Consider the following 19,099-nt stretch of genomic DNA (forward strand, 5'->3'; position numbering starts at 1 on the left):
ACATCTCTTCTTCCAGCTCCCATATTGAGATTAAAGTGAGAACAACTGCAGAAAATATGTGAAAGAATAAAGAAATATATTTAATACTTAGCATCAACTAAAAAGTAATATAAAATTACAAAACTTATATTTTGTCATGAATAGGCTTTTTTTGATAAGGACCACTTGGATTAAATAGAAGTTTCCGGTAAATAAGGGCCCCGTCGGCAATACAGCACACTGCTGCCAGGAGTCCGAACACCTGGAAACAAACACACTTTGTCATTGCTGTGACCATGGTCTGGCCTTGGGTCATTCACACAGGTTTTAAGTGTGTGCCCACTGGCTTCCTCTCCGGCTAGGGTACCAAGATTGCTCCCTCTGCTTCCACCTAATACTAAAACGGGAAGAGACTTCAGAAATCATTTTATTCTCATTTCCAAGTCTGCCTAGAGAAAGAGAAAAGATAACTTAAGTGAGCAGAAATAATATTGAGGTGGTGTAGGCTCTGAAATAAATACTTGTCTGGATGTCTTGACTTGCTCTGACATGTATTAGAGCCCTACTGAAGATCATACACTTAATGGATAGGATTCTAAATAGGCCTCAGGGGAAAAAAAAAATTACGGTAAAGGGAATAAACTAGAACCAGGTCTTTAGGTACTCTGATGGCTATTTGAGAGCTGGCGCCTGGGCTGGAAAAGAGGGATATCATTTCTTGCATACTATTTGGTCAGTTCCATCCCATGGCCTGGAAGTTGGGCTTCTTGGCTCTAGATAACCACTCCGTTTCGCATCCTGAATCTCAAACTCAGCTTCTTAGGTTCTGACCACACTCATTACCTCCTACCTATCCTGTGACTCTGGTACCCTGCACGTTGCCGGTTCCTCTGCCTGGAACCATTCCCCTTTCCTCCCCTGTATTCCTGACAAATTGAGATTCCGCTGCCAAAGAGAGGTAGTTGCTTCCTTTTTTCTGTACCCCGCAGTACTCTGTCAATAGCTTATACACAGCTGTTTTCATTTCTCTTTCCTGTATTAGGCTCTAAGCAAGGTGAGGATAGGGTGGGCTCACATTCTAGTCTAGTGCTGTCCAAAAAATACAATGTGAGTCACCAATGTAAGCCACATAATTTAAAAGTTTCTAATAGCCACATTAAAAAGAAAAAAACAAGTGAAATTAATTTTAAGAGAATATTTTGTTTAGCCCAGTGTATCCAAAATATAATTTTGACATGTCATCAATATAATAAAGTTATTATGAAATATTCTATGTTTTTTTCATAGTAAGTCTTTGAAATCCAGTGTATATTTTACCTGTATAGCTCATCTCAATCAGACCAGCCACATTTCCATTGCTTGGTAGCCACATGTGGCTTGTGGCTGCTGCATTGGACAGCAACAGCTCTATACTTTGTCAGCATCCACCAAAGTGCACCATTTTATTCTTTCAGTGTTTGTTTATTTTTGAGAGAGAGAGAGAGCGTGAGCTGAGGAGGGGCAGAGGGGGAGACAGAGGATTTGAAGCAGGTTCTGTGCTGGGAGTGGAGAGCCTGATGCAGGGCTCAAACTCATGAACCGTGAGATTATGACCTGAGCCAAAGTCGGTCGCTTAACTGACTGAGCCACGCAGGCACCCCCTGCAAAGTGCACCTTTTAAAAGAATGAATCAGTGAATGAATAAAATAAGTGAATGAAAGTACACTTGACCTTTGAACAACATGGGTTTGAACTGCATAGGTCACTTATGTACGGATTTTTTTTGATGTAGTAGAGTACTATAAATGTAATTTCTCCTCTGATTTTCTTAAAAACATTTTCTTTTCTCTAGCTCACTTTATTGTAAGATACAGTATATAATACATATGATACAGAAAATATGTGTTAACTGTTTATGTTATCGGTACTTCTGGCAACAGTAGGCTATTAGTAGTTAAGTTCTTAAGAAGTCAAAGTTTAAAAAGTTTCAACTGTGTGGGAGGTCAACTTTGTAAAGGGTTAACTATAAATTCTATGCCCTGTCCCTCTTTCTCCATAGTAGAGGGATAAGAGTAAAGACAACTGGGGAAAATTGCTATTACAGCACTATCTCATTTCTAGAATAATTCTTATCCCTATGAAGTTGCTTAGGGCTTAGGAAGGAGATGAAAAACTATGGATTCTGACATACATGGCTGGCTGAGAATGGTTGGTTCTCCCAGTGGCCCATACCATGGAAAGACAAAGAAGTAGGATGGAGGTTTATATAAGAAGTTCCTAATTCACATCTTTAGATCAGAGTCTAGGAAAGCCAAATGATTTTGAACCTCCTATAAGAAATCTCAGAAGAGTATCAGATGGAACTAAAACCATATTATTTTACTCTTTTTTATTTTGGATTGCCTTCCAGGATCAAGTCTGATTAAGCTGGCTTGCTTCTCTTCAAGCAATGTTCAAAATAATATAAGGCTTCTTCCAACCTTATCATGAGACATTTTGTATTACATTCCATCTGAAGAAGGATCTGGACAAAAAATAACTGAGTTCAGAGCAGTCTGTCTCACCTTAACAAGTGGTATGTATCCTTTTCTTTAAAAGGAAGCGCCGTGAAAGTCATCCGTGGCTTTTTGCTTGACATCAGGTTTCTCAGAGCTAAGTGTAACGGATTCCAGTAGCTTTTCTCAGTCTAGTCTAGCCCTACATAGAGGTGGAATATATAGGAACTTCTATTTGGTGAATTTCAGTTTTAGGGTGAAGTCATATTCTTCCACGTTAATCAGGGCATATACTCATACAAAAAATATTAAGCCACTAGGTACTATATACTGGCCTAGGAAATCCAAGGATGATTATAATGTAGAGTTCTGTTCATATATATATGTATATATATATATTTTTTTTTTCAAGCAAAATTTAATTCTAATCAAACCTAAAGCAAGAAGAAATCAGGAAGACCTCCACTTACCCCTCCAAGGACTATAAATGTTGTAGTTTCTGGTATCAGTGCCAACACAGATATGATTATCATGAATATTGCTGTTACCATTGAGTTGATAATATCCTAAAACACAGAATAGAAAGGTCAGCTCTGCATGAAGATCATCAAAAAAAAAAAAAAAAAAAAAAAAAAAAAAAAAAGAATTAGCTGCCAACAGATTTTGAAACTTCCATTTTATTAAATAAATTTAGTGGGTTCTTTTTTTAGGAAATCAAACTGCCACTATAGGATGACACCTATATTGAATTTGGTCTATAGTGATGCCTAGTGGTTCTCTTAACCCATGATATACCAATCATTTAACTGCTTAGGCTTATTTCTTTGTTCAAGAAACCCAGTACTCATCACAACAAGTGCCCTCCTTAATACCCATCATCCATTTAGTCCATCCTCCACCTCCCTCCCTCCATCAACCCTTAGTTTGTTCTCTAGTTGTCTCTCTTGTGGTTTGCCTCCCTCTCTTTTTCCCCCTCTTCCCCTATGTTCATCTGTTTTGTTTCTTAAATTCCACTTATGAGTGAAATCATATGGTATTTGTCTGTCTCTGACTGACTTATTTTGTCTAGCATAAAACACTCTAGCCCCATCCACATCATTGCAAATGGTAAGACTTCATTCTTTTTGATGGCTGAGTAATATTCCATTATAGATCTATATATCTATATCTACATGTATCTATATCTAATCTATCTATACACACATACCACAACTTCTTTATCCATTCATCAGTTGATAGACATTTGGGTTCTTTCCATAATTTGGCTTTTGTTGATAATGCTGCTATAAACATCAGGGTGCATGTGCCCCTTTGAATCAGTATTTTTGTATCCTTTTGATAAAATACCTAGTAGTGCAACTTCTGGGTCACTGTTTTCCAGACTGGCTATACCAGTTTACATTCCCACCAACAGTATAAGAGGGTTCCCCTTTCTCCACATCCTTGCCAACATCCATTGTTTCCTGTCTTGTTAATTTTAGCCATTCTGACAGGTGTGAGGTGGTATCTCATTGTGGTTTTGATTTGTATTTCCCTGATGATGAGTGATGTTGACCATCTTTTCATGTATCTGTTAGCCATCTGGATATCTTCTTTGGAAACATGTCTATTCATGTCCTCTGCCCATTTCTTCACTGGATTATTTGTTTTTTGGGTGTTGAGTTTGGTAAGTTCTTTATAGATTTTGGATACTAACCCTTTATCTGATACATCATTTGCAAATATCTTCTGTGTGCTGCCTTTTAATTTTTTTTAATCACTTCTTTCACTGTGTAGAGGCTTTTTATCTTGATGAAGTCCCAATAGTTCATTTTTGCTCTTGTTTCCCTTGCCTCCAGAGACATTTCTAGTAAGAAGTTGCTCTAGCCAAGGTCAAAGAGGTTGTTGCCTGTGTTCTCCTGTAGGATTTTGATGGTTTCCTGTCTCACATTTAGGTCTTTCATCCATTTTGAATTTATTTTTGTGTATGGTGTAAGAAAGTGGTCCAGTTTCATTCTTCTGCATGTTGTTGTCCAGTTTTCCCAACACCATTTGTTGAAGAGACTATCTTTTTTTCAGTTGAATGTTCTTTCCTGTTTTCCACATTGATCTATGTGTCTGTTTTTGTGCCAATACCATACTGTCTTGATGACTGCAGTTTTATAATATAGCTTGAAATCCAGCATTGTGATGGATTTTTATTTTAGTTTATTTTTTATTCTTCAGTTTTATTTTTTATTTTTCAGGATTGCTTTGGCTATTTGGGGTCTTTTGTGGTTCCATACAAATTTATGATTATTTATTCTAGCTCTCTGAAAAATGCTGGTGGTATTTTGATGGGGATTGCATTAAATGTGTAGATTGCTTTGGGTAGAATAGACGTTTTAACAATGTTTGTTCTTCCAACCCATGAGCATGGAATGCTTTTCCATTTCTTTATTTCATAAGTGTTCTATAATTTTCAGAGTACAGATCTTTTTCTTCTTTGGTTAGGTTTATTCCTAGGTATCTAATTGTTTTTGGTGCAGCTGCTAATAGGATCAATTCCTTGATTTATTTTTCTCCTGGTTCATTATTGGTTTATAGAAAGCAATAGATTTCTGCATGTTGATTTTATATCTTGCGACTTTGCTGAATATATTAGTTCTAGCAATTATTTTGGTGGAGTCTTCTGGGTTTTCTACATAGAGTATTATGTCATCTGCAAATAGTGAGAGTTTGATTTCTTCCTTGCTGATTTGGATGTCTTTTATTTATTTTTGTTGTCTGATTGCTGAGGCTAAGACTTCCAGTACTATGTTAAATGGTAATGGTGAGAGTGGACATCCTTGTTTTATTCCTGACTGTAAGGGAAAGGCTTTCCATTTTTCCCCATTGAGGATATTAGTTGTGACTCTTTTGTATATGGCCTTTATGATGTTGAGATATATTCCATCAATCCCTACTTTGTTGAGGGCTTTTATCATGAATGGATGCTGTATTTTGTCAGCTTTTTCTGCATCTACTGAGTGGATCATGATTTCCATCCTTTTTTTTTTTTTTAATTTTTTTTTTTCAACGTTTATTTATTTTTGGGACAGAGAGAGACAGAGCATGAACGGGGGAGGGGCAGAGAGAGAGGGAGACACAGAATCAGAAACAGGCTCCAGGCTCTGAGCCATCAGCCCAGAGCCTGACGCGGGGCTCGAACTCACAGACCGCGAGATCGTGACCTGGCTGAAGTTGGACGCTTAACCGACTGCGCCACCCAGGCGTCCCTTAAAAACTTTTTAAATGTTTATTTTTGAGAGAGAGAGAGAAGGAGAGAAAGAGAGAGAGAGAGAGAGAGAGAGAGGGTGGGGCGGGGAGGGGAGAGAATGAGCAGGGGAGGGGTAGAGAGAGAGGGAGACACAGAATCCAAAGCAGGCTCCAGGCTCTGAGCTGTCAGCACAGAGTCTGATGTGGGGCTTGAACCCACAAACCACAAGATCATGACCTGAGCTAAAGTTGGATGCTCAACCAACTGAGCCACCCAGGCACCCTGTATTAACTCTTTAAATGTCTGGTAGAATTCCCCTGGGAAGCCATCTGGCCCTGGACTTTTTGTTTGTTGGGAGATGTTTTTTTAAAGTTTATTTGCGGGGCAGAGGGTGGGGGTTGGGGGGAGAGAGAGAGAGAGAGAGAGAGAGAGAGAGAGAGAGAGAGAATCCCAAGCACGTTCTGCACTGATAGTGCTCAAACTCAGGACTTGAACCCATGATCTGTGAGATCATGACATGAGTAGAAATCAAGATTCAGACACTTAACCAACTGAGCCACCCAAGCGCCCCATTTGTTGGAAGATTTTTGATTGCTATTTCAATTTCTTTGCTGGTTATGGGTGTGTTAAATTTTTTTATTTCTTCCTGTTTCAGTTTTGGTAGTTTGCATGTTTCTAGGAATTTATCCATTTCTTCCAGATTGCCCAGTTTGTTGGCATTTAATTTTTCATAGTATTCTAATTGTATTTCTGAGGTATTCGTTGTGATCTCTCTCCTTTCATTTGTGATTTTATTTATTTAGGTTCTTTCTCTTTTATTTTTGATATAAGTCTAACTAGGGGTTTATCAATTTTATTCTTTCAAAGAACCAACTCTTAACTTTTGTTGATCCATTCTACTATTGTTGTTGTTGTTGTTGTTGTTTCTATATCATTTATTTCTGGTCTAGTCTTTATTATTTTTCTTCTTCTGTTGGCTTTAGGCTTTATTTGCTCTTCCTTTACCTGCTCTTTTAAGTGTAAGGATGGATTGTGTATTTGAGACCTTTCTTGCTTCTTGAAGTAGACCTGTATTGCAATGTATTTCCCTCTTAGGACTGCCTTTGCTGCATCCCAAAGATTTTGGACTGTCATGTTTTCTTTTCATTTGCTTCAATATACTTTTTAAATTTCTTCTTTAATTTTCTGGCTAACCCATTAATTCTTTAGTAGGGTGTTCTTTAACTTCCATGTATTTGTGGTCTTTCCAAATTTTTTCTTGTGGTTGTTTAAAGTCCTCTACTATTATTGTTATCATTATCGATGAGTTTATGTTTGTTAGTAATTGATTTATATATTTGGGTGTTCCAAGCTGGGGCATAAATATTTACAATGGTTAGATCTTTAATTAATTAATTAATTTTGAGACAGTGTGAGTGGGGGAGGGGCAGAAGGGAGACTCTCAAGCAGGCTGCGCGCTATCGATGCAGAGCATGTGTGGGGCTTGAAGTCACAAAACTGTGAGATCATGACCTGAGCTGAAATCAAGAGTCAGACGTTCAACCAACTAAGCCACCCAGGTACCCTGATTGTTCGATCTTGTTGATGGATATACCCCTTAATTATGATATAATGCTCTTCTTCATCTCTTGTTACAGTCTTTGGTTTAAAAATCGAGTTTGTCTGAAATAATTATGGTTACTCCAGCTTTCTTTTGGCATCCCTTAGCCAAAAGATATTAGCCAAATTAGATAGATGGTTCTCCATCTTATCACTTTCAATCTGCCTATGTCTTTAGGTCTAAAATGAGTCTACATTTAGGTCTAAATGTAGGCAGCATATAGATAGTGTTTTTTTGTTTTTTTTGTTTGTTTGTTTTTTAATCCATTCTGATAGCCTGTGTCCTTTGATTTGGAGCACTTAGTCCATTTACATTCAGGGTGATTATTAAAAGATACAGGAATTTAGTGTCATTGTGTCACCTATAAAGTTGGTGTTTCTGGTGACGTTCTGTGTTCCTTTCTAGTCTTTGTTGCTTTTGGTCTCTCCTCCCCACCCCCAAGGAGTCCCTGTTAGTATTTCTTATAGGGCTGGTTTAGTGATCATGAACTCCTTTAGCTTTTGTCTGGGAAACTCTTTATCTTTTTATTCTGAATGTCTTGCTGTTTAAAGTATTCCTGCCTGCATGTTTTTCCCAGTCAGCACATTGGCTATATCCTGCCATTCCCTTCTGGCCTGCCAAGTTTCCTTGGACAGATCTGCCTCAAACCTGATCCATCTTCCCCTGTAGGTTGACTTTTCCCCCCTTGTTGATTTCAGGATTCTTCTATGATACGCCTTGGCGATGGCCAGCTTTTGAATTTAATGGCAGTTCTCTGTTTCTTGGATTTTGATGTCTGTGCCCTTCTCCAGATTAGGGAAGTTTTCAGCCGTAATTTGCCCAAATAAACCTTCAGCCCCTTTTTCTCTCTATTCATTTTCTGGGACTCCTATGAATGTTATTCTATTTTAAATTTTTTTTTTTTTTTCAAATTTTATTTTTTTTTTGGGACAGAGAGAGACAGAGCATGAACGGGGGAGGGGCAGAGAGAGAGGGAGACACAGAATCGGAAACAGGCTCCAGGCTCTGAGCCATCAGCCCAGAGCCCGACGCGGGGCTCGAACTCACGGACCGCGAGATCGTGACCTGGCTGAAGTCGGACGCCCAACCGACTGCGCCACCCAGGCGCCCCGAATGTTATTCTATTTTAATAAGTCATTGAGTTCCCTAAGTCTACCTTCATGATCTATTATCTTTGTTTCCCTCTTCAGCTTCACTATTTTCCATAATTTTATCTTCTATATCACTCATTTTTTCCTCTGCTTTGTCCACCCTTGCTGTTATGACATCCATTCAGGTTTGCATCTTGGGGGTTATAGCATTTTTATTTTCAGCCTGAGTAGACTTTAGCTCTTTTATCTCTGAAGAAATGGATTCTCTAGAGTCTTCTATGCTTTTCCAAGCCCAGCTAGAATCCTTGTAATTGTTGTTTTAAATTCTAGTTCCAACATCTTATTTATATCTGTATGATTAAATCCTTGGCCATTTTTTCTTCCTGTTCTTTTGGTGTGAATTCCTCCATCTCCAACAGGTTGTTTTTCCATTTGTAGATGTGCAGCTTCGTTCTCTAAAACTTCTGATTGATTTCTTAGGTGTTCAAATTGATTTCTCTAGCTGTTTGGGGGAGAAGACAAGCTTAGGGTTGCCCTACTCCTCTGCCATCCTAATCTATTTCTTTTTTATTTAAATGTAGGTGGAGGGAGAACTCATCTAGTTGGGAGTAGATGATATATTGTGTGGAAGGTTTACAATAGAATGGCACACTGGGAAGCCGAAATGCTAAGAGAAAATGTGGAATAGTTTAAACTGTAAATGAAACAACTTTATAACGTTAGTAAAATGCAATTAATAAGAAAAGCTATACACACTTGGCAGAAAGTGGTAATTTTCAGGAAAAAACTTTCACAGATTTGCATGAAATGGCTGGCTGATTATGCTATTATTTGATGATGTAGCTCATTCATTTATAATTTCTAGAAACAAAGCATTTGCCTTCTGAACAATGGCTTTAAAGGAAGCAACTTATATTTTGAATGGATGTATAGTGTGGAAAAGAAAAATGGTCTATTCTGGATGGTTTACATCTGTTTGCAGGTAACTGTAGGCAGGAAGGTATTGTTAACATAGAAATATCAGACTTTAAACCCGTGGTAACTTAGAAACATAGTTATTAAAAAGAAAATAGGAAGAGGTTCAATGGGGACAGGGCAAGATTAGATGCACAAAAGAAGAAAAAAAGTTCACATTTGCAAGAAATATTAACTGTCCTAGATTAATGCTTCTCTGTGTTGGATACTTTGCTCTGCTTCAAGGCAAGCCACACCTCTACTTCAGGTAGACAACCCTGCCTCCAGTGAGTAATTCAGGTAAGTGTATATGAATGGCCTTGGGTAAAGGTGGTATTCTAGGGAATGTAGAGAACCACAGGATAGAAAAGGATGTACCTGTCTCGAAACATCAATGATCCTTAATAGTCATTTAAAGCATTGTGTTTATAATGAAAACCAAACATCAATATACCATGGTGTAGAATGTTAATTTAATTACAAAAATGGAGATTTCACAGAAATTTTGAGCCTGCACTTGGATACCACTGCAAAGCCCTGGGCTGGTTTACTTTGTGTTTTCTGTCATTGGAACACTTAAGGTTAACAGTCAGAGAAGGCCAGCTCTACACACTGTGTCGGTTACTGCAACTTTCGGACAATGATAAACATAATAAATGTGAATGCATATGACCAAGCCCTTTCCTAAATTAGTAAAGACAGTGGTCATGAGGCAGAGGTACTTACAAGTTACAACTGCAAGATTAATTGGAATCTTCAGCCATTTTTGTCTCCTTCACTTTTGTTACAGTAAAAGAGGTCCAGGCATCTCCTCCATCTGTGCTCTGGCTCCTATTCCCATCCACCACTCTGCAGGCACCTTATTCTATTCATTACCCTTCTTTGTCCCTGGCCAGGTTTCAACTCAGTAGCCCTGAGTTACAACTCTAGTTACAACTGTAATTATAGTTGTCTCTCTTCTCCTGCTCAATCTATTGCCTCAGCTTTACTATCACCTCTCCACTCAAGGCACACCACTCTGGTAAAGGGGCCTCTATTAACACAGTCAGTGAATATATATATTTTTCCAGGACTTATTTTTCTTTCTTTACATGTGGTAATATTCACCACTCCTTTTTGAAATGTTTTCCTCTCTTGCCTTCTGTGACACGGGCCTCCCTTGGGTTCTCTCCTGTCCTTCTCTGGCTACTCTTCCTTTTCACCCCATATGTTCATCTTTCCCAGTTTTACCTTCAGCTTGCTCTTCCCTCTGTGCCAGTTAGACCAGTCTCAGAGATCATTTACCATCACAAGGTGGTGACTTCCAGGTTTAACTCTTCTCGCTCCTGAGCTTCAGACCTGTTTTGAACATTTCCATCTGAATACCCCATAAGCAACTAGAACCTAGTATTTGTCTAACTAAACTCATTCCATTTGTCTCCCTGGCCCTTCCTTAAACCTATTCTTCTTCCTGTACTTCTTATCTCATTATCATCTCAAGATATTTAAGTGGCAGGTATTCTTAGTTTTTCTTATTTACCTATTCGTATCAATTCTACCCCATTAACACCTTTCTCTCCAGCTACTGTCATGACCTTAGTCCAGGCCTTCATAATTTTCATGTTAGGGTTATAGAACCAAACTTTTAAGTGGTCTCTGAGACCTACCTCTAGTTTTGTTGCTCATTAAGCCATTATTGATACTGCCACCAGCAATCCCCTAAATTGTAAGCTGCTCATGTCATTCTCCTACTTAAAAAACTCTAAAAGCTTCCAATGGCCTTTGGGTTAAAACACAGGGCATATAAAGCCTTGTATGCTCTGACCTCCTCCTGCCTCCCAAGCTTCCACTCTTGTCCTCTCTTCTCCACAACTCAATATCCCAGCCATTCAGAACTACGCGCAGCTGCTCGAGGTCATGCTCTTTCCCCCCACTAGACCCTCATATGCTGCTTCTTCTACCAGGCAAGCCTATGATGATTTGGTCCCCTTCCCTGGTTTGGTGCCTCCACACTATCCTGGGTATACATCTATTGTAGCACCTGTTACACTGAATGGCTCATCTATTTTGCTTCTTGACTACATTGAAAATCTCACAGGTGTAAGATTTGTGTTTTATCAAAGAACCTGTTACAGAAGCTGGGATTAGCAGACACTTAACACTTGTTGAACAAATGATTCCATTAGATCAAGAGCAGAGAGGAATCTTTTCATAATGGAATAATAATCCCGTAGTTGACCATGCAGCACCATTTCTTTTCTTTTTTTTTAAATAGGTTTCATGCCCAGCGCAGAGCCCAACACAGGGACTGAACACATGAACCTGAGATCAAAACCCGAGATGAAATCAAGAGTCAGACATGACTGACTGAGCCACCCAGGTGCCCCAGTATAGCACCATTTCTAAGAGATTACAATATCAGCAAAGTTTGATCCTCAGATTTGGAGACTAAATTTCAGTGTGGTACACATAGGACACTCTCCCTCCCAATGTATTCTGTTCAGCTTAGAGCTCCAAGTGTATTACTGGGACATGTAATAAGCTCAAGAGATTTATAGTTTGGAGAAAAATAAATAGTTTTATTAACCTTGGAAAGCAGACTGTGAAGAGCACCTATACCATTTTTTGAGTAAAGAGGATATGGACCATGCTGTTCATGTCCTTGCAGAAATCTCTGGAATAATTTAGCTTAGCCCTTTCTGCTACTAAATGACATTATGTACTCTGAGGGTCAACTGATGAAGGCATTGTGATCTCTTTTCCTAGACTTCCCTCCAGTCAGGTCCAGCTCTAAAGTGTGATCAAGTACTTTGGAGAGATGCTATGAAGATCTTCTCTGTTTCCCAGCTTTCCCCTTTTGGGATCTGTTCAGCTTGTGATTAGCTTGAAACATTCCTCACTGGCCTTCAAAAGTGGTTCTAGAAGGTACCACCTGAAGGCATGCTTATGGTTTGAGAATAGCTCTAAAGTCCTCCCTCCTTAACTAGGGGTTATCAGCTTGGCTATCAGCATTTTGGAACCCAGGAGGATGAGACAAGTGCAGCAGAGGAAGACTTCAGTGCAGCTACCAGTCTAAAGGTGGGAAGGGCAGCAGGAGGTCTCAGAAGGGAGACCTATAGAGACAGGATATTGAGGATAAGACTTGAAAGAGGAGAGAGAGGTAAAGACACTCTGTTTTTCCTAGAACTGGATAACAATCCAGGGACACATTCACCTTAACTAGTATCTTCAACTTGCCTATTTTGACAGTTTCTAGAATCATTTAGGCACTACACTGGGCAGTTATTCTTAATGCTATAAGTATGACAGGTGAAGTTCATATGCTACTAAATAAGGTTGTACAATATAAGTTCATTATTTAGCATTAGTGTTTCCAGAATTAAGTAAGATAACATTGTGCTTTATTCAGTCTCCCAGATTATCTCAGTTTTCCGTTTGGTGGTCAGAGATGTGCAAGACGTGGATACTTGGGTATCTGCCTCCATCTCTCCCCCCAATTTTGAGGCCATATCAACATGTATTTAAAAGGGAGGTAGAGATTAAGAATCTGCTATAATTAACTAGGATCTTAAGTTTAAATTTCTTTAGAAGATCTACAGTTCAGTGAATTCTCCTGACAGAAGGGTCAGTCACATCTAATAGATGGAGCTCAGATTTATGCTCTGTGGTTGCACCAGGGACAATACAGAACACATTAGCAGTGGATAGAATTCCTCCTTCTAAGCCTATCAGACATTACCTAAAGGCTTAAGAAAACCAAAGCATAGTTTATTAAGATGTCTCACTATGACAGGAAAAAAGTCTAATAAAACTGAACACTTACAAGCAAAGGCCAAAACAAACAGTCTATTAATCGATCCAGTCTCAGCATATATAAAATTATGAAAAAGAAAATAACAGCGACTTCAAATCCAGTGATGACAATGTACGGTTCAGGGGCTTGTGCAATGATAAAAAAAGCCATAGATGTCACAGTTAGTGCCTATAAGGATAAAAACAAACAGACAAACATGATTTATTCAATGATTATTGAATGCCAAGTTTAAATTGTAAAAATGATCATTTCTAAAGTAACTAAATAAATGGGTTTATGCCATATATACACACATCTAAAAGAGGAATGACCAAAATGTATGGATGCTGACTTCTCCTTCTGTTTTAGAGAACTAGGTGTCCCTCTCTGTTATTCCACTTGCACAACTAATACCATCACTTCCCACATTTGTTCCCTTGATCTTTCTTTACTACCTATCTTCTTTTCTGAGACCTTCAATATCTTCTCATTGGTTCCTTTCTTCATCATACTATAAACATATCCAAGTTGTCCTCTCTTAAAACACACACACACACACACACACACACACCTTCCATTCATCCTGCTCCCCAAATAAACTCCTGTTTTTTACTTCTCGCTGTAATGCTTTTCAAAAAAGTCTGTATACTGACTCCTAGAATTCCTTATCATCTGCTCATCACTCCTTAACTCTTAGCAGTCTGGAATCTACTATCAAATTTTAGTATATGTGCTGCCGAAGCGAGCACATCTACTATCAAATTTAAACTTAGAATGTTACCATGAAAAATACTGGGGAGAAAATTTTAAAATAAATTGTTAAGAAAAACAATTCTCGGGGCGCCTGGGTGGCGCAGTCGGTTAAGCGTCCGACTTCAGCCAGGTCACGATCTCGCGGTCTGTGGGTTCGAGCCCCGCGTCGGGCTCTGGGCTGATGGCTCAGAGCCTGGAGCCTGTTTCCGATTCTGTGTCTCCCTCTCTCTCTGCCCCTCGCCCATTCATGCTCTGTCTCTCTCTGTCCCAAAAATAAATAAACGTTGAAAAAAAAAAAAATTTAAAAAAAAAAAAAAAAAAAAAGAAAAACAATTCTCCAAAGAACCCTATGGGGGGGATTAAAAAAATGCAACAATTCTGATGCTTCACTTTTTTTTTTACATACTTTCTCTTACCTAGATAGAATGCAATCAGAATGGATGAAAATTTTAAGTGAAAAAAACCTTGATAATTAATCTAATCCAATCACCTTATTTCCAAGTGAAGATACAGAACACAGAAATGTTAAAGTGAACTAAAAGAAAAATAAGCTGATAAGTTCCAGGGAGTCTGTCAACATCATGTTCTTAGGAGCTGTCATGTTACAGCTCTATCCAAAGTCTCTATGTTCTTGGAAAATGGTTTTGTCAAAAGTTTTCCCTGGCTAGACTTTTATGATTAGTCTGTCAGCCAGTACCATCTACATAGTCTTTTTGACCTTAAATCTATTCAGGCTACTTATTTATGATTCTTTCAATTACCGTATTCGTATACAAACAGCCTACCTTCTAAATTGGTCAGTTTGAGTATGTAGCAAATGTAACCAGTAACTAAATAAGTCATTCTTTGTAATTAACATAATTACTCTTAGCAACATGTCACCTCAAACCACTTCATTTACTCTACTGAACCGCCCCCTTGAGCTCATGGGTTATGATACGTAGGGTCACTTTTTCAGCCCTCATCCCCTTTAAACTTTCCACACCAAGGAATTTGACATTGGTGTTTAATCCATTTTCTTACAGGTTCCCATGATTTCAGTTACACTGAGTTCTCCCCCGTTCCATTATTTACAGCTCTTCTATCTTTACTAACTCTTGGCCTTTGTCTCCTGTTCTCTTTTAAATATCCCACTAATATCTCAAACATTTCTTTTACCACTCTATGGAAATTGCTTTTCCTCAGATCATCAGTGATTTCAGAAATACTAAATTTAATGAACATTTTTTACTCCTTATGCTACTGGACCCTCATGACTTGTCATTGGCTGTCTTTTCCTGTTTTTCTACTCCTTGGGCTGGCATGTCACCTCTCCTAGTTCTTATATCTCTGCAACTATTCTCCCTTGGTGGGCTTCTCTGCCTTTACCCATTCTTTTAAAATGCTGGCATTCCTTTAGATTCTGTCTATGACCCACTCAGTGAATGTGGGTCTTTCTCCCAGGTCTGTCCTCAACATCTTACATGTAACTAGCCATCTGCAATCTCTGAGTACCTGCAGGAATCTCAAATTCACCATCACCAAAATTGAACTCACCTTGCCTTTCCCTCCTGTATGCACTATCTTAATTGGTGATACCACCATCTATCTTTTTTTTTAAGTGTAATTTATTTATTTTGAGAGAGAGAGAGCAAGAGAGCCAGTGAGGGAGGAGCAGAGAGAGAGGAAGAGAGAGCATCCCAAGCAGGCTCTGCACTGTGAGCACAGAGCCTGATGCAGGGCTCGATCCCATGAACTGTGAGGTCATGACCTGAGTCAAAATCAACAGTCCGATGCCCAACCGAGCCACCCAGGCGCCCCAGATACCACCATCTATCTTATCACCCACCCTAAAATCCTAATATCAGTGTTCCTAATTACTCCTCACAACTGATCAATCATCAGTTCCTGCTGATTTGATGCCTAATGTCTTGGGAACTTACTCCCTCCTCTTCATCCCTAAACTAATGCCCTTCAATATCTTCCCTGAACTATGATGACAAAGGTAGGTATTACAGTAAAATTTCTAAAATGCAAGTGCATTTCTCAAGGGCTCCCTGTGGTCTTGAGAATAGAGCCTACCTCTCACCATGGTATTCAGTCTCAAAGGATTCAGCTCCTGTCCACTTCTCTAGCAGAGTTTCTTCACAATTTATCCACATAAATTGTTTAATCCAGTGTTTAATTCTGAAATTAAACTTCTGATCCTCTGCCTACATTTGCTTCACCTACAAGCTTTCAGTGGATGGCAACTCCACCCTTCCAGTTGCTTAGGCCAAAAACTTGGGAGTTATCTTGACTCCTCTTTTTCTTACACCTCATCTGGTTCATCAGCAAATTGTGTTGGGGCTACTTTCAAAATGTATCCCAAATATGATCATTCTTGAGCTACTATCTCATTGCCCAGATTACTGCAAGAGCTCTAACTGGTCTCCTTGGTTCTACCCTTGCCCTTGCAGCAATTCCCACCCCACCCCACCTCCTGTTCCCCCTGACCAATCTATTGTCAACATAGCAGCTGGCCTATTTTTTTTTTTTTTAATGTCAGCTCATGTACAACCTTACTCAAAACCTTCCTCATCTCTCACTGTGTCCCCCTACTGTGTCACTCTACTCCATCCACATTGGTTTCCTTGCTTTTTCTTGAACCTTCAGGTACATTGCTGTCACAGAGCCATGGATGTTCCTTTGCCTTAAACTCTTTTCCTCCAGATATTCTCATAGCTAACACCCTAGCCTCACTCAACTGCTCAGTTGTCATCTCAACAAGGCCTAACCTGATCACTCTATTACTGCAACCTGCAACCTTCCTCCCCTTACACTCCTTTCCCTGGCTTTACTTGTCTCTTGTTCCACAGCATGTACCACTTTTTAGAATACTGCATCATTTATTTATTTATTGTGTTTACCGTCTGTCTCCCCACCCTCCCACCCCAATATGTAAACTCTGTTAAGGGCTAGGGATCTTTGCTTTGTTCACTGATATCTCAGAGCCTGGAACATGGTAGGCTTTCAATAAATATTTGTTGAATGAAAAAAATAAAACAATGCTCAACTTGTTAAAATTTGCTGCACAGGGGCACCTGGGTGGCTCAGTCGGTTGAGTGTCTGACTTTGGCTCAGGTCATGATCTTGCGGTTTGTGAGTTTGAGCCTCACATCGGGTGGCTGCTGTCAGCGCGGAGCCTGCTTCAGATCCTCTTTCCCCCACTCTCTCTGCACTTCCCCCATATGTCCTCTCTCTCTCAAAAGTAAAAACATTACACAAGTCAAAAAAAAATTTGCTGCATAAATCATGCTGGGTTTTTTTGCCTCCATGTATTTGCTCAGGTGGCTGTCCTTCAGACCCCACCCTTTGTTCCTCTAGGAAGTTTCATGATACCTCTCTTTATCTTGTCCTTGGTTATATGTCTCACTCTCTGGCCTATCCCCATCTTCTCACATAGACCTATGGCTCTGCTCATAGGTCTGTCTCTTTGACTACACTGAAGAAATTCCGTGAGTCAGAGACTTTTGTTTTGGTTGTCTTTGTTGTTCCAGGGCCCAAGTCAGATCTTTAGAATATAACTAAATACTCCAGATGTTTGTTGCAGGAACTGATATGTCTGAAACTAAACCTTTCTCACAAGATCTTGTTTCTCCTCCAGTGTTCCAGAGCTTCCAGTAGTGGGCATAAAACTCCAGACCCTGAGGCCACTTCTTCCCTGATTATTTACTCCTAACCCAAAGTAATCTCTCTGTTCTTCGAACTCTAAAGTAATTTTCTAAACCTCTCTTACTCATTCTGACTTGTATTAAGTTATAGTTGTTTCTCAGAATCACAGACTTTTGGTGTGGGAGGGACCTTGTGTGCAATTTGTTCTACCCACTCACCTGAAGTGTGAATCTCCTTTACAGCATCCTCGCTCATCTACGCCTGTTAGCTTTGGCTGTTCAGGAATGTACTCCCTTCCCAAGTGGTGTGGCCACTTAATTTGGGCAACTTTCCCGATAGACAATTCTCCCTCGTATTAAGTAGAACTGTTTCCCTGTAACTTCTATTTCCATCCCCTCCTTTAAAGAGAGAGGTCATCGCTTTAAAATGTAAACATTATTTTTTCCTTCTCCTTTTCTTTTCTTGAGTTCCTTCAACATATTCTCCCGTGACAGTCTCTACTGCTCTAACCAGCCAGGGCACCTTCCTCCAAATCATGGCTCATTCTCTCCAGACCTCTGTTCAGAACTGAGTGCAGGGCGCTCGCCATGCCTGACGCCACGAAGCGGGCAGCCCCACTGTCCTCTGCGGGCTATAAGCACAGCTGCGTGGCCTGGTAACCTGGGTGGCTGGTGTGCAGGGCCAAGTGGAGGCCACTCGTGCAGACCTGCGCACTTTGCTTTGTGACTGTGTCCGTGAACCCCTGAAGGGCAGACAGTGCCTTCTCTCCTTCTGCCCCCGGGGTGCACAGTCAACTGCCTTGCCTCTCGGCAGGCCTAGGGTGAACGACAAGGCAGGGGGGGCGCCTGGGTGGCTCAGTCGGTTGAGCCTCCCACTTCGGCTCTGAGGGCTCGAGCCCCACCTCAAGCTCTGTGCTGTTCAGAGCCTGGAGCCTGCTTCAGATTCTGTGTCTCCTTCTCTCTCTGCCCCTGTCCCACTCGCGCTGTGTCTCTGTCTCTCAAAAATAAATAAACAACAACAACAAAAAAAACCCCACAAAACTTAAAAGAAAGAGAAGGCAGGGGATTCCGCTTTGTACTTGAGAGCCATCTCCCGCTGCTGCCCTTGAGCACGCTTCAACACCGCCCCCACCCGGTGGCCTGGCCTCACCAGCCGCAGCATCTTCACTTGGCCTTTCACGCTTAAGCAGAAGGGGCGATGCTTCTGCTTCAGCGTCTGCATCGCGCTCGCAGCCGACCCAGCAACAACGCTTCTTTCCTTCAGACCTTCTCCTCAGCGCACGGCTCCGCCAGTCCTCGCGCGGCGACCGCAACTGTCACAGCCACCGCCCGCGGCCCTTCTAGGGTTCCCGCCCGCGCGCACGTCACCGCGGTCTGCACTCGGGCGCATGCGCCCCACGGGAGCGGATTGCTCCCGTCTCTCGCCTTCTCTCTCTCTCTCTCCCTCTTACTCCCTCTCTCTCCCTCTCTCCCCGAACTGGTGGGGTTTGCCTGCTACATTTCCACTGGCCTATGGGGAACCACGCTGGCTGGTCCCTCTTAATGCCGCCCCATCCCGCACTACCAGGCACCAATGACAACTGCTCTCCAGCAGTCCATATGGGTTTTCCTGTCTGGGAGTGCTTCC

General features: G+C 40.6%; 1 protein-coding gene across 1 annotated transcript; it reads right to left on the reverse strand.

Moving 5' to 3' along the window:
- Positions 1 to 96: 96 nt before the first annotated feature.
- On the reverse strand, positions 97 to 18,863 carry LOC115502935 (chemokine-like factor). Its single transcript, XM_030298779.1, has 4 exons — positions 18,623 to 18,863; positions 13,118 to 13,276; positions 2,924 to 3,019; positions 97 to 241 (listed from the first exon to the last, which is right to left on the reverse strand). The coding sequence occupies exons 1-4, from the start codon at positions 18,692 to 18,694 to the stop codon at positions 125 to 127; spliced, it is 444 nt and encodes a 147-aa protein (XP_030154639.1). The 5' UTR covers positions 18,695 to 18,863; the 3' UTR covers positions 97 to 124.
- Between the last annotated feature and the right edge of the window lie 236 nt (positions 18,864 to 19,099).

Source organism: Lynx canadensis, chromosome E2 (genome assembly GCF_007474595.2).
Source record: "Lynx canadensis isolate LIC74 chromosome E2, mLynCan4.pri.v2, whole genome shotgun sequence".
Taxonomy (NCBI): Eukaryota; Metazoa; Chordata; class Mammalia; order Carnivora; family Felidae; genus Lynx; species Lynx canadensis.